Source organism: Macaca nemestrina, chromosome 8, assembly GCF_043159975.1.
Source record: "Macaca nemestrina isolate mMacNem1 chromosome 8, mMacNem.hap1, whole genome shotgun sequence".
Classification (NCBI taxonomy): domain Eukaryota; kingdom Metazoa; phylum Chordata; class Mammalia; order Primates; family Cercopithecidae; genus Macaca; species Macaca nemestrina.
In genome coordinates, this window is record NC_092132.1 from 71,540,869 (window position 1) to 71,554,736 (window position 13,868).

The 13,868-nt window shown below is 40.3% G+C and overlaps 1 protein-coding gene and 1 pseudogene across 2 annotated transcripts in view; both read left to right on the plus strand.

Annotated features, from left to right (window-relative positions):
- The window catches only part of LOC105483579 (uncharacterized), an 80,752-nt pseudogene that overhangs the window by 45,664 nt on the left and 21,220 nt on the right, over window positions 1–13,868 (plus strand).
- The window catches only part of LOC105483577 (ubiquitin conjugating enzyme E2 W), a 74,352-nt gene that overhangs the window by 4,526 nt on the left and 55,958 nt on the right, over window positions 1–13,868 (plus strand). Inside the window, exon 2 of one of the 2 annotated variants that reach the window (XM_071068093.1) lies at window positions 4,605–4,637. The exons of the other annotated variant lie outside the window; for it this stretch is intronic. Coding sequence (XP_070924194.1) covers window positions 4,605–4,637 — 33 coding nt within the window. The remainder of the gene's footprint in view (window positions 1–4,604; window positions 4,638–13,868) is intronic. 2 annotated transcript variants of the gene reach the window in all.

Here is a 13,868-nt window from a genome sequence, read left to right on the forward strand (position 1 = left end):
GCAGCAGCTGAGACTACAGGTGCCCGCCACCACGCCCGGCTAATTTTTTTGTATTTTTAGTGGAGACAGGGTTTCACTGTGTTCGCCAGGATGGTCTTGATCTGCTGACCTCGTGATCTGCCATCTCGGCCTCCCAAAGTGTTGGGATTACAGATGTGAGCCACTGCGCCCTAAAAATCTTAAAATATTACGTGGAAAGTTTCTTGTAGCAAATTTTTAGTTTTAGCATTTTAGGGACTCTGATTATTTGGTAGAAACTTTTACCCCCAAACTACAGAAGCATTATTTTATTGAAGTGAATTTTTATGTTATTCTAAACATTTTTGAAAGTATAGCAGTATTGAGGTATTTTCTCAGGTGAATCCTTAAATTGTATTTTTTTTTGTTAAATGCTTTTTAAAAAAATTTTATAACCTTTTTTTCTTTCCTGTGGATTAATGTTATGAAATACCTGACCTCCTGGATATAATTTCTGATTTTAGAATTTAACTGCTTCAGACTTCTCCTGAGTTAGCAATTTTAACATATACCCTATATACTTTTCTAATTTGACATTCTAGAATTTTTTTTTTTTTTTTTTGAGACAGAGTCTCGCCCCGTCGTCCATGCTGGAGTGCAGTGGCATGATCTGGGCTCACTGCAAGCTCCGCCTCCCAGGTTTATGCCATTCTCCTGCCTCAGCCTCCTGAGTAGTGGGACCACAGGTGTGCGCCACCACCCCTGGCCGATTTTTTTTGTGTGTTTGTATTTTTTTTTTTTTTAGTAGAAATGGGGTTTCACCGTGTTAGCCAGGATGGTCTTGATCTCCTGACCTCGTGATCTGCCTTCCTCGGCCTCCCAAAGTGCTGGGATTACAGGAGTGAGCCACTGTGCCCGGCCAGAATTGTTAATTTTAGATACAGCCTCCTGTTACGTTGTGTCTTAAGATCTTAGAAAGTCAGTGCATAGTAGTTGATGTTTGTCAACTCTAAAAACAGTGATATAATTGAGAGAAATGGTCAATTAAATTACCCTTGTGAATTTTTCTGCCTTTACTTCCTCTCTTACCTAGCTGGGTCTTAGACTATTAACTGTCAATTTGGCGGGATGGAAGGAGGTTGAGATTTAATAACAGGAGATAAAGTATGAATGTGTGCTTGTTTTCAGACTTAGAAATAATACATTATTTTGGATTATTCACAACTTTTAACATTTTTTCTCAAACAGGGTCTCACTCTGTCACCCAGGCTGGAGTGGAGTGACACGGTCTTGGCTTACTGCACCCTTGTCCTCCCAGGCTCAGGTGATCCTCCCACTTCAGACGCCCAAGCAGCTGGGACCAGACACACCACCATGCCTGGCTAATTTTTGTATTTTTTGTAGAGATGGGTTTTTGCCCTGTTGCTCAAGTTGGCCTTGAACTCCGGGACTCAGCCATCTCTCCATCTTGGCCTCCTGAAGTGCTGGGATTATGACAGGATGAGCCATTGCCCCCCAGCCCACAGCTCTTTACTCAAATAATTGGCTATAGTGATTTAGAGAGATGGAATATGGACCCTTACGACATTACTGTTACAGAATTCATGTTGCCTTGACGATACCATATCTGTTTATTGATGTCATTATGAAAGGGTTACAACATAATGAAAAGTTAGAAAATAGGCTGGACATGGTAGCTCAAGCCTGTAATCCCAGCACGTTGGGAGGCGGAGTTGGGCGGATCACCTGAGGTCAGGAGATCGAGACCAGCCCGGCCAACATGGTGAAACCTAGTCTCTACTAAAAATACAAAAAAAATTAGCCAGGCATGGTAGAGCACATCTGTAATCCCAGCTATTTGGAGGCTGAGGCGGGAGAATCCCTTGAGCCCAGGAGATGGAGACGCCTGGCAGTGAGCCGAGATCATGCCACTGCACTCCAGCCTGGGTGACAGAGTGAGACTCCGGCTCAAAAAAAAAAAAAAAAAAAAAGGGAAAAAGGATTATCTTTGAACAGTAAAAAATTACCATTATAATTTTACTCAGTACACAAGTATACACATGATGAGAACATCTTTTTAAAATCTGATATATAAAGTAACCTTGTATTATAAACTCAGGAATATTTCTTCTTATTTTCTTAGCTATAAAAACTATAAATAGTTTAGTAAATGCTTAATTTTTGACTGAAAAGTTACATAATTACACCAATGATTTCTCTATGATGCCAAACTGTGTTCATTGCTTACACCTTCAGAGCATCAACAGATTTCAGAGCTTAGTTTCTAATCCTAGCTTCACTACTCAGTTACTATGTAATTTTGAGTAAGTCACTTTCCAAATAAGTACATACTTACCAGAAGTTACTGCTACTTCTCTATTAGAATGAAATTAGGTTAGTTGACTTCCTCTTTTATAAAGAATATGAAGATACTATGAAGAACATTAAACTTAAGGCAAACACATGCAGCAAGAAAATAAGCCACTTTTTTGGTGCATTATATAAATATGAATTTTAAATTATCCCTTTATAGGTACTGAAGCTTACTATTATAGAATTGCTTAATAGACTGACCTAAAATAGAATTAAACTAATGAAGAATTTGCTATTTAGGAATGCTTTTTGAAGTGTTAAGTAATGGACAAATATTTACTGTAGTCACTATGTGCACATTAAAGAGATAGAGGGAAAGTATTTTTTCCTGCCTTCATGAAGCAGGAAATCTAAAGCAGAAAGTAATGTCAGATTATCTTTGAAGGCTGGCCACCACGCCTGGCCTTCAAAGATAATCTTCATTATCAAGGAGAATTTTTAAGGTGGGGTGATCCCAGCGTGGGACAAAAATTAGCTGGCTGTGGTGGCACATGCCTGTGGTCCCAGCTACTTGGGGAGCTGAGGTGGGAGGCACCTGAGCTCAGGGAGTTTGAGGCTGCAGCGAGCCAGGATTGTGCCACTGTACTTCAGCATGGGTAACAGAGTGAGACCCTGTCTCAAAAAATTTATGTAAAAATAATAAGGCACCACTGCACTCCAGCATGGGCGACAGAGTGAGACCCTGTCTCAAAAAATATATATAAAAATAAAATATAAAGTGGGATGATCTGGGATCTCTCTGAAAATATAGTTCTCCTTAGTATTTACCTATATTGAGCATTTGTTAGATGAATTTTATTCCATCTTTATGTCATTGCTGTCTGCTTCATTATGAGTAGTATCTGCAAAATACTTGTTCATGTTTGTCAGGTATTAAAATGTCCTCATTTGAAAGCCTTTATTTGTGAATGTAGTTCTTGGATCACCAAGAAACAGTGCATGGTTTTGAGCTGTTTTATTCTAAGAAAAGACTCTATTTTCATTTAGCAGCTTTGGTAAAACTTCATTAGAGATAAAGAACGCAGGCTCTATAATCAAAAGACCCAGATTCAAGTCCTGTTTCACTACTTTTTAAAAAGCTATATTGCACAAAAATCAGTATGGAGTGTAGTGGGTAAGACAAAAACAGATTAGCAGATAGGTAAACATATAAAACTGTGTTTTTTTGTTTATCTTACCCAAACTTGTTTTCTATAGTATTTCCCCCGTTGGTATATGGGCAACCTCATTCCATTTGCTCAGCCAGAAACCTTGGGTTCATTCTACCCTACAGTCAAACCATTAGCAAATCATTAGCAAATTTCTATCTGCTCTGCTTTCAAAATATATCTGGAATTCAACTGTTTTTTTGAATTCCTGATGTAAATACAGTTGACATCCTCATTTCTTGCCTAGATTATATTAGCAGTGTCATACTGGTTTTGCTACTTCTGCCCTCATCTGTTTACTTATCCCTTTAGATTCCCAATAGATTCTTTCAAAACAAAAGTCATGTCATTTCACTCATAATCCTACTATGGCTTCCCTCTCTTCCTCAGAATATAATCCAAATTTCATGTTATGGCCTAGGAGGCCTTAACCTTTCCCAGGTACTCTTGTCTCTGTAGCCTTATTGGCCTTCTTGCTACTCCTGCTTGTTATTTTCTCTATTTGGAATGCTCTTCTCACACATCTGGATGGCTTTTTTTTTTTTTTTTCACTCAGAGCTTTGTTCAAATCTCTCTCTCTCTCTCTCTCTCTCTCTCTCTCTATATATATATATATATATATATAAAAAGAGAGCCCTTTCTGACCACCCAATATAAAATAGCTTTCCCATCCCAGCACTAATAATTTCCTTTACCTTGATAAATTCTTCATACCTTTGGCTATTATTTATTAATTAGCTTATTTACTATTTTCTTGGATGTAACCTAGTGCCTGACATGTAGGAGGGTTCAGTAAATGTTGAATAAATGAATAAGTAAGCACAGCTTTTGGAATCAGATAACCATGGGTTTGATTTCTAGTTTTGTTGCTTAATAGCTGTGTAACCTCCCACCCCCCAAACATAAAATAGGAATGATAAAAACAAATAGGTTATTTCATTTCCTAGATCTTTGGAATTGGTGAGTTACCTTTTAATGCTATACGCTTCCCATTTTAAGCCAACTCTACTAGATGCTATTTTTTTTTTTTTTTTCTGGTTTCTAGTCCCTGCACTAGCTATCAATGGAAAAAATAGATTTCCTTTATGAACATGTGTTACATGAGGTCTTTCTTTGTATTTTCAGACCACAGGAAGGAGGGTGGAAGTATGGTTTCCAGTAAGTGTGTGTTTTTTGCCAATCCTCTTCAAAACTTGAGAATTAGTCAAATAAAATTGTGAGCTTTTAACATCCTTTTAATGCACATTTTTTCTTCTAATCAAAATATCCACGTATCATAAAACTTACCCTTTTAAAGTGTACAATTCAGTGGTTTTTAATATATTCAGAACCATCACTGCTATTTGCAGAACATTTTCATCACCCCAGAAAGAAAGTCCTTATCCATTAGCAGTCACTCCCTATTTCCCCCTTTTCCCAGTATCTGGAAACCACTCATCTATTTTTCGTCTCTGGATTGGTCTATTCTGGTTATTTTGTGAGTGGAATTATATATAATCTTTTGTGCCTGGCTTCTTTCACTTAGCTGTTTGTTTGAGACAGGTGAGACAGGGTCTCATTTTGTCGCCCAGGCTGGAGTGCAGTGACACCATAGGCTCACTGCAACCTCTGCCTCCTGTGTTCAAGCGATCCTCCTGCCTCAGCCTCCCTAGTAGCTGGTACTACAGGCATGCACCACCATACTCGGCTAATTTTTGTAGTCCCCCCCTCCGCCCCGCCCCCGAGACAGAGTCTTGCTGTGTCTCCCAGATTGGAGTGCAGTGGCACCATCTCAGCTCACTGCAGCCTCTGCCTCCCAGGTTTAAGCGATTCTTTTTCCTCAGCCTCCCGAGTAGCTGGGACTGCAGGCATGAGCCACCATGTCTGGCTATACTTTTTTTGGAATTTTTAGTAAGACGTGGTTTCACCATGTTGGCCAATCTGGTCTCTTAACTCCTGACCTCAAGAGATCCACCTGTCTCGGCCTCTTAAAGTGCTGGGATTACAGGTGTGAGCCATTGTGCCCAGCTAATTTTTGTATTTTTATAGAGACAAGGTTTCACCATGTTGGCCAGGCTGGTCTCGAACTCCTAGACCTCGTGATCTGCCCGCCTCAGCCTCCCAAAGTGCTGGGATTACAGGCATGAGCCACTGTGCCCAGCTAATTTTTGTATTTTTGTAGAGACGGGGTTTCACCATGTTGGCCAGGCTGGTCTAGAGCTCCTAGATCTCATGATCCGCCTGCCTCAGCCTCCCAAGGTGCTGGGATTGCAGGCGTGAGCCACTGCGCCTGGCCTTAAAAAAATTTTTGTATAGACAGTTTCACTGTGTTGCCCAGGCTGATTTTGAAACTTCCAGTCTCAGCAGCCCTTCTCCCTGGGCTTCCCAAAGTGTTGCAGTTACTGGCCTGAGCCACCATGCCCAGTTCATAATGTTTCTGAGGTTCATCCATGTTGTATCTTGTATGAATACTTCATTCCTTTTTGTAGCCAAATAATGGCCCATTTTTTGGTTATACCACAGTTAATCCATTCACCAGTTATTTAAATATCAGATATTTGGGTTTCCTGTTTTCATTCATCAATGGATTAATTGACAGTTTGGATTGTTTCCCCTTTTTAGTTAGTATGAATAATGCTGTGAACATATATGTACAAGTTTTTATGTTGGCTTGTGTTTTAATTTGTTTGTGTTATATACCTTGCATGTAGGAGGACCTCAATAAATGTTGAACGAATGGGTCATACAGTAACTGTGTTTTAACTTTCTAAGTCTGTAGAGAAAGAACAATGATTTTTCTCCTGTACTCGCCCACAACACTTGATTCTCTTTTTCTGACACCAGATATGTGGGGTTTTTTTTTTTTTCACACCAAGCAGTTTTTCAACACCAGCTTGGTATTCTATAATTCATTTCTAGCACTAACCAGAGTTAAGGGTTCAGTCTCACAGGACTGGCCCCCACTTTAGACACCAGTCACAAGTTGTGAGTTCCCAGGTTACCCACAACTTGTGTCCGACTTGGCTACAAATTGGAGGTTCCCACAACCCCCTTCTTGGGTTCATTAATTTGCTAGATCAGCTCACAGAAATCAGGGAAGACAGTATACTCACAATTGCCAATGTATTACAAAGGATATTGTAAAGGATACAATTCAACAGCCAGAGGAAGCTATGCATATGTGAGGTTTGTAAGGGTCATGAACCCAGAAGCCTTTGGCCCCATGGAGTATGTGGCTATGTTCTTACTCACCAATTCAAAAGCTTTCCAAACTCTCTTTTTGGGTTTTTATGAGGCTTCGTTACTTATGCACAATTGATGAAATCATTGGCTATTGGTGTTCGATTCAACCCTGAGCCCCTCCCTTCTTCCCCAAAGATTTGTGGGGGGGGGCTGAATGTTTCCACCCTCTAATCACGTGGTTGGTTCCTTTGGCTGCCAGTCCCCATTCTGAGGCTCTCCAGGAACCCCCAGCCACCAGTCATGGTATTAACATATAAAAAAGATTCCAAGGGTTTTAGGAGCTAGATGAAGACCAAATACGTATTTCTTGTTGTAAATCACAATACCACACTAAGGAATTGCCAAACTTTTCCACGGCAAGTGCAGCATTATGCATTCCTGTGAGCAGGGTGCAAGAACTCCAGTTCCTATGTTTGGCCAGTGTTTATTATGGTGGTTTTTTGATGATGGCATCCTAGTGTGAAGTGGCATCTCATTATGGTTTTGGTTTGCATTTCACTAATGACTAATGATGTATTAAGTGTCTTTTCTTGTGCTTATTGGTATTTCGGTGGAGAAATATCTTTTCAAATTTTTTGCCCATTACAATTTTTTTGTTGTTGAGACGGGGCCTCACTCTGTCACTCACGCTGGAGTGGCTGTGGCATGATCTTGGCTCACTGAAACCTTCACCTCCCAGGTTCAAGCGATTCTCCTGCCTCAGCCTCCTGAGTAGCTGGGAATACAGGCATGTGCTACCATGCCCAGCTAATTTTTTTGTTTGTTTGTTTTTTGAGACAGAGTCTCGCCTCGCCCTGTCACCAGGCTGGAGTACAGTGGCATGATCTTGCTCACTGCAGCCTCTGCCTCCCGGGTTCAAGTGATTCTCCTGCTTCAGCCTTCCGAGTAGCTGGGATTACAGGTGTGCGCCACCACGCCTGGCTAATTTTTGTAGTTTTAGTAGAGATGGGGTTTCACCTTGTTGGCCAGGATAGTCTTAATCTCTTGACCTCGTGATCCGTCCACCTCAGTCTCCCAAAGTGCTGGGATTGCAGGTGTGAGCCACTGCACCCGGCCCTAGTTTTTATATTTTAGTAGAGATGGAGTTTTGCCATGTTGGCCAGGCTGGTCTCAAACTCCTGGCCTTACGTGATCCACCTGCCTCAGCCTCCCAATGTGCTGAGATTACAGGCGTGAGCCACCGCACCTGGTCCTAAACAATTTGTCATTTTGTTGAATTGTAAGAATTCTTTATGTATTTAGACTACATGTCCTTTATTAGACATTATTTATTACATTTGCAAAAATTTCCTCTTTTTTTTGAGACGGAGTCTCGCTCTGTCACCAGGCTGGAATGCAGTGGCATGATCTCAGTTCATTGCAACCTCTGCCTCCTGGGTTCAAGCGATTCTCCTGCCTCAGCCTCCTGAGTAGCTGGGACTACAGGTGCGTGCCACCACACCTAGCTATTTTGTGTTTTTACTAGAGATGGGGTTTCACCATATTGGCCAGTATGGTCTTGATTTCCTGACCTCATAGATCTGCCCACCTTGGCCTCCCAAAGTGCTGGAATTACAGGCATGAGCCACTGCACCCAGCCAATTTCCTTTACTTCTGTGGGCCGTGTTTTCATCATCTTGATAGTGTCATTTGAAGCACAAAAATTAATTTTGGCAAAATTTATGTTTTTTTTCTTTGTGTATTTGTGTCATATCTAAGAAATCATTGCCTAATCCAGGGGGTCATGGAGATTTGCATCTAAGTGTTTTTCTGAAAATATAATAATTCTAGCTTTTACATTTGGATCTTTGATACATTTTGAATTCATTTTTGCATATAATATAGGGATTATTTAGTTTCATAGCATTAATATGGCAGCTTGTTTTCCATTTGAAGTTGTATAGGACCAAGCTGAGAGTCCATCAGGTTTGATAGTATCAAGTTGGATTCAGGTTACGTCTCTGGGTGAATGGAGAGCTGTTTTTCACATAAGAATTTATATTGCAGTCCTACTACTAAAAAATGTGATTCTAATATAAAATATTGCTGACTATATATATATATACACACATATATATACACACACATATAATTTTTTGTTTTGTTTTGTTTTTTTGAGACTTTGTCAAGCAGTTCTCCTGCGTCAGCCTCCTGAATAGCTGGGACTATAGGCGCGCCTGCCACACCTGGCTAATTTTTGTATATTTAGTAGAGATGAGGTTTCACCATGTTGGCCAGGATGGTCTCGATCTCTTGACCTCATGATCTGCCTACCTCAGCCTTCCAAAGTGCTGGGATTACAGGCGTGAACCACCGCTCCTGGCCTGCTGAGAATTTTTTTTTTTTTTTGAGACGGAGTCTCGCTGTGTCGCCCAGGCTGGAGTGCAGTGGCTGAATCTCATCTCCCTGCAAGCTCCGCCTCCCGGGTTCACGCCATTCTCCTGCCTCAGCCTCCCGTGTAGCTGGGACCACAGGCGCCCACCACCACGCCCGGCTAATTTTTTTTTTGTATTTTTAGTAGAGACGAGGTTTCACCGTGTTAGCCAGGATGGTCTCAATCTCCTGACCTTGTGATCCGCCCATGTCGGCCTCCCAAAGTGCTGGGGTTACAGGCATGAGCCACCGCGCCCGGCCTGCTGAGAATATTTTTATGTTCACCTATAAGCCTTTATTGTAATTAAAAGAGGCATATCAACTTCAGTCTTTAGACTTAGAAAATCTTCGAGCCGGGGACATCTCAAGTGTCATCTAGTCTAACCACCTTGCCTTTTCTTTAAATATTGCTGCATTTTATGTTTAGAGATAGTTCATAAAATAAAATTTAAAAAAAATTAAAATAAAAATCTTTTGTACTACGTGAAAGGAACATATATTAAGGAAATCGAGTAATAGGTTTTAAAAATATTGAGATCTGATAAAAGAAAACTTGTTATATTCTTAGGAAAACAATTTAAGGATTCTAGTGGAGAAAATTACCTTGTTGGGCATATTTTTTGTTTGTTTTGAGACAAGGTTTTACTCTCACCCAGGCAGTAGTGCAGTCACAGCTCACTGCAGCCTTGACCTTCTGGACCCAAGCGATTCTCCCACCTTAGCCTGCTGAGTAATGCCACTACGCCTGGCTAATTTTTGTATTTTTGGTAGAGATGAGGTTTTGCCATGTTGCCTAGGCTGGTCTTGAACTCCTGGGCTCAAGCAGTCCTCCTGCCTCAGCCTCCCAAAGTGCTGGGATTACAGACACAGAATTTATTTCTTTTTAACAATTAGTTTAGGTTACCTTGATTTGTTTCTATAGTCCAGTCCCATTATTCATGAATTCTGTATTTGTGAATTCACTTCTTCGTAAAACTTATTTGTAACTCTAAAATTGATACTTGCAGTGCCTTTTTTTTTTTCTTTTTTTCTTTTTGCCTTTGCACACTTAAAGAGCAGTGAAGAATTTGTCATTCTATGCACACACTCCCAGCTGAGGTCAAATAATACTACACTCAGCTCATATTCAGTTATTTTTGAGGTCTGTTTTGTGCCACATTATTTAGCTTTTTTGTGCTTTTTGTTGGTAATTTCACTGTTTAACTTATGTGCTGTTTAGTGTTCCTATGTATACATGAAGGCTGTGCTGTGCCTTTTGGAGAAAATTTGTTCAGGCATACATTATAGTGCTGTTGGCTGTGGGTTTGATATTAATCAACAATATATAGTAAATAAGAAGCCGGGCATGGTAGCTCATTCCCGTAATCCCGGCACTTTGGGAGGCTGAGGTAGGTGGATAACTTGTCGGGAGTTTGAGACCAGCCTCAACGTGACAAAACCTCGTCACTACTAAAAATACCCCCCCACCACCACACCCCAAAAGTTTCCTGGGCATGGTGGTATGCACCTGTAATCCCAGCTACTCGGGAGGCTGAGGCAGGAGAATTGTTTGAACCTGGGAGGCGGAGGTTGGGTTGCAGTGAGCCAAGATCATGCCACTGCACTCCATCCTGGGCCATAGAGTGAGACTCTGTCTCAAAAAAGAAAGTCTTGAGAGAAACACAAGTTATTTTTGATTGGTTGAAGAAAATAATGTGACCAGAGGCTGGCAGGAATCTAACCCTGTATTTCCTCTAACTGTGGATTCCATATTTACTAATTCAGTGTTTGCCACAACTTTGTAGAGAACTTAACGACTGTGAATAATGAGAATTGACTGTATTTTAATTTTAAAAAAGTTTTTTTAGAGACAGTCTCACTCTGTCACCCAGTGCAGTGGCATGATCTTATCTCTCTGCAACCTCCCAGGTTCAAGTGATTCTTGTGCCTTAGCCTTCCAAGTAGCTGGGATTACAGTCATGCACCACCATGCCTGGCTAATTTTTGTATTTTTAGTGGAGACGAGGTTTACCATGTTGGCCAGGCTGGTCTTGAACCCCTGACCTCAAGTGATCTGCCTGTCTCAGCCTCCCAGAGTGCGGGGATTACAGGTGTGAGCCACTGTGCCCAGCTGTATTTTGATTTAAGTTTCAGTATACTTTTGATTTGAAAGTGTTGAAGTCCAGTTAAAACTAGTAAAAGGTAATGTTGTTACATCCAGGTTTCTTGTTTGATTCTGATTTAATTTTCTACTATAGATCATACCTTCCTTCTTTTTTTTTTTTTTTTTTTTTTTTTGAGTTAATCATGTAGTTCAAACCGGTGGTTTTCAACTTTGATATCACATCGAAATCACCTGGGAAACTTAAAAAAAAATACTATCCCCAGGCTATGATTATTTAATTGCTGGGAGTGCATCCTGGGTATTGTAATTTTTCTTAGCTCTTCAGGTAATTTTTTTTTTTGAGATGATGTCTCTGTCACCCAGGCTGGAGTGCCCTGGCATGATCTCAGCTCACTGCACTCTCTGCCTCTCAGGTTCAAGTGATTCTTTTGCCTCAGCCTCCCGAGTAGCTGGGATTATAGGCACCACAACGCCTGGCTATTTTTTGTATTTTTAATAGAGACGGGTTTCATCATGTTGGCCAGGCTAGTCTCGAATCCTGACCTCACATGATCTGCCCATCTTGGCCTCCCGAAGTGCTAGGATTACAGGCGTGAGCCACTGCGGCTGGCCTTCAGGTAATTTTAATGTGCAGCCAAAGTTGTAGACTCATCTTCACTACAATGCAGGAATTTAGGTGTGCCAATTATGTAAATTGGATAAGTTGTAATACATCTCCTTGTATCTGTTTTCGAGTTCAGGAGACATTTCAAAGTTTAATCCTCTTGAAAGATTTAAGAATCAAATTTAGGATTGGAAATATCTGTATTTGTTTTGTTCCTACCTAATTATAGTTCTGTCAAAGACCACATGTTTCCTGTACATATCTGAGCACTTATTGACTGTTTTATCAACTTTAGTAAAATGTTTTGTTTGATAGCTATTTTACACAACAAAGTATCTGTCATGAGAATTTTTTGTGGAGCAGTTTTAGTGAACTGAGTACATTAAGATGTGGCTATTGGGTGGTTCCGTAGGCTTGTTATGAGCTCAGTGATTCTTCTTTCATGCCAATAGAGTCCACCTAAACAAAATTTAAAAATATTTTATTATATCATGAATTGTTGGAGTTGAATATGCATAAAAATCTCATTTAAAACATAATCTGGGCTGGTCATGGTGGCTCACGCCTGGGATCCCAGCACTTTGGGAGGCCAAGGAGGGAGGATTGCTTGGAGCCAGGAGTTGAGACCAACCTGGACAATGGCAGGACTCTATCTCTACAAAAAGTAGTAACACAAGTAATCTTAGGGGCCTGTGTCAAACCATATCAGGGCCCTATATTTAAAAAAGAATAGTCCTTTCTAGGTACTTGGAATGATATTCTTGTTTTTGAGTCTTTTTGCCCTTCATTGGGGTCGTCATTATTGCTAGTCCTTGTATCTCCCATTCTATGACCTATGCTGAACTTATCAGTCCACTAAAATTCTTGAGAATCAAATTATTTATGACTCTGACCCCTGGGCTTATCTCTCTCTTGTCCTTATGGATATTACTATATATGTGGAGATTCTGTCAGTATCCTTTACTTGCTAGGAATATTTAGCAATTATTATTAGTGATTTTTTATGTTGAATTTCCATTTTATTTTTATTATTTTTTTAGAAATAGGACCTCACTCTGTTGCCCAGGATAGAATGCAGTGGTACAACTGTACCTTACTGTAACATTGAACTTCTAGGATCAAGGGATCCTTCTGCCTCAGTCTTCCGAGTAGCTAGGACTACAGGTACATGCCACCATGCTCAACTAATTTCTAAAATTTTTTGTAATGTTACCCAAGTTGGTCTCAAACTCTGCCTCAAGCGATCCTCCTCCCTTGGCCTCCTAAGGTGCTGGGGTTACAGGCATGAGCCACCATGTCTAGCCTGAATTTCCATTTTGAATTCTGGGCAGTTTTGATAGCTCCCCATCTTGTTTTTTTTTTTTTGTTTTTGTTTTTAATTGTTCTAGGTTTTTTGTTTTTAAAACTTACCTAGCAGGTAATTTAGTTAGCCCCTCCACTCTTTGAACTTTCTTCCTGAATTCAAATTTTAGTCAAAATCCTCTTTAGTTCTTTGTAACTCTGTACTTTGACATCATAAATCCACCAACCTGAGACTCATCCTCACAGCTGTACATACTTCTTAGTACCTTGTGTGCCCCCATATCATGTTTTACCTCTTTCATAGGGTTTTTCACTTCTGCCTTGTAGCTATTTTAAAGACACTTTGTCTTTATTAGATTTTTAATGAGGGCAGTGCTTACTGGCAATAATCACTCAAATGTTTTCTGGGTTAATAAATAAAAGAAAGATAAATAGTGCTGTTTTCAAAATAGGCCAGAAGTGATAGGAAAACACAGTTGGGTATATTGCCTTCTTGCCTTATGTCTGATTCCATTGCTGTCTATCTTTTGCTTCTGCCTTGGCCCAGTTAGAGAAAGTCAAGAATTGGGTTGAATAGGAAAATTTATACAGCATTTAAAAGTCAGGATAAGCTTCCTGTTAATGATGCACGTCTTTCAGCTCAGTTAATATTTCGTTGGTAATTCTTTCACTTTGCAGATAATGCTTCAATGAGAGTATCTTTTCTTCACTCCCACCACTGCTCCCTGCTCCTGGTGGTAGATTTTTTCTTAAGCTTCCTGTATGTAACCCTTACTGACAGCAAGTAATTTTAGGTCTTGCTTCA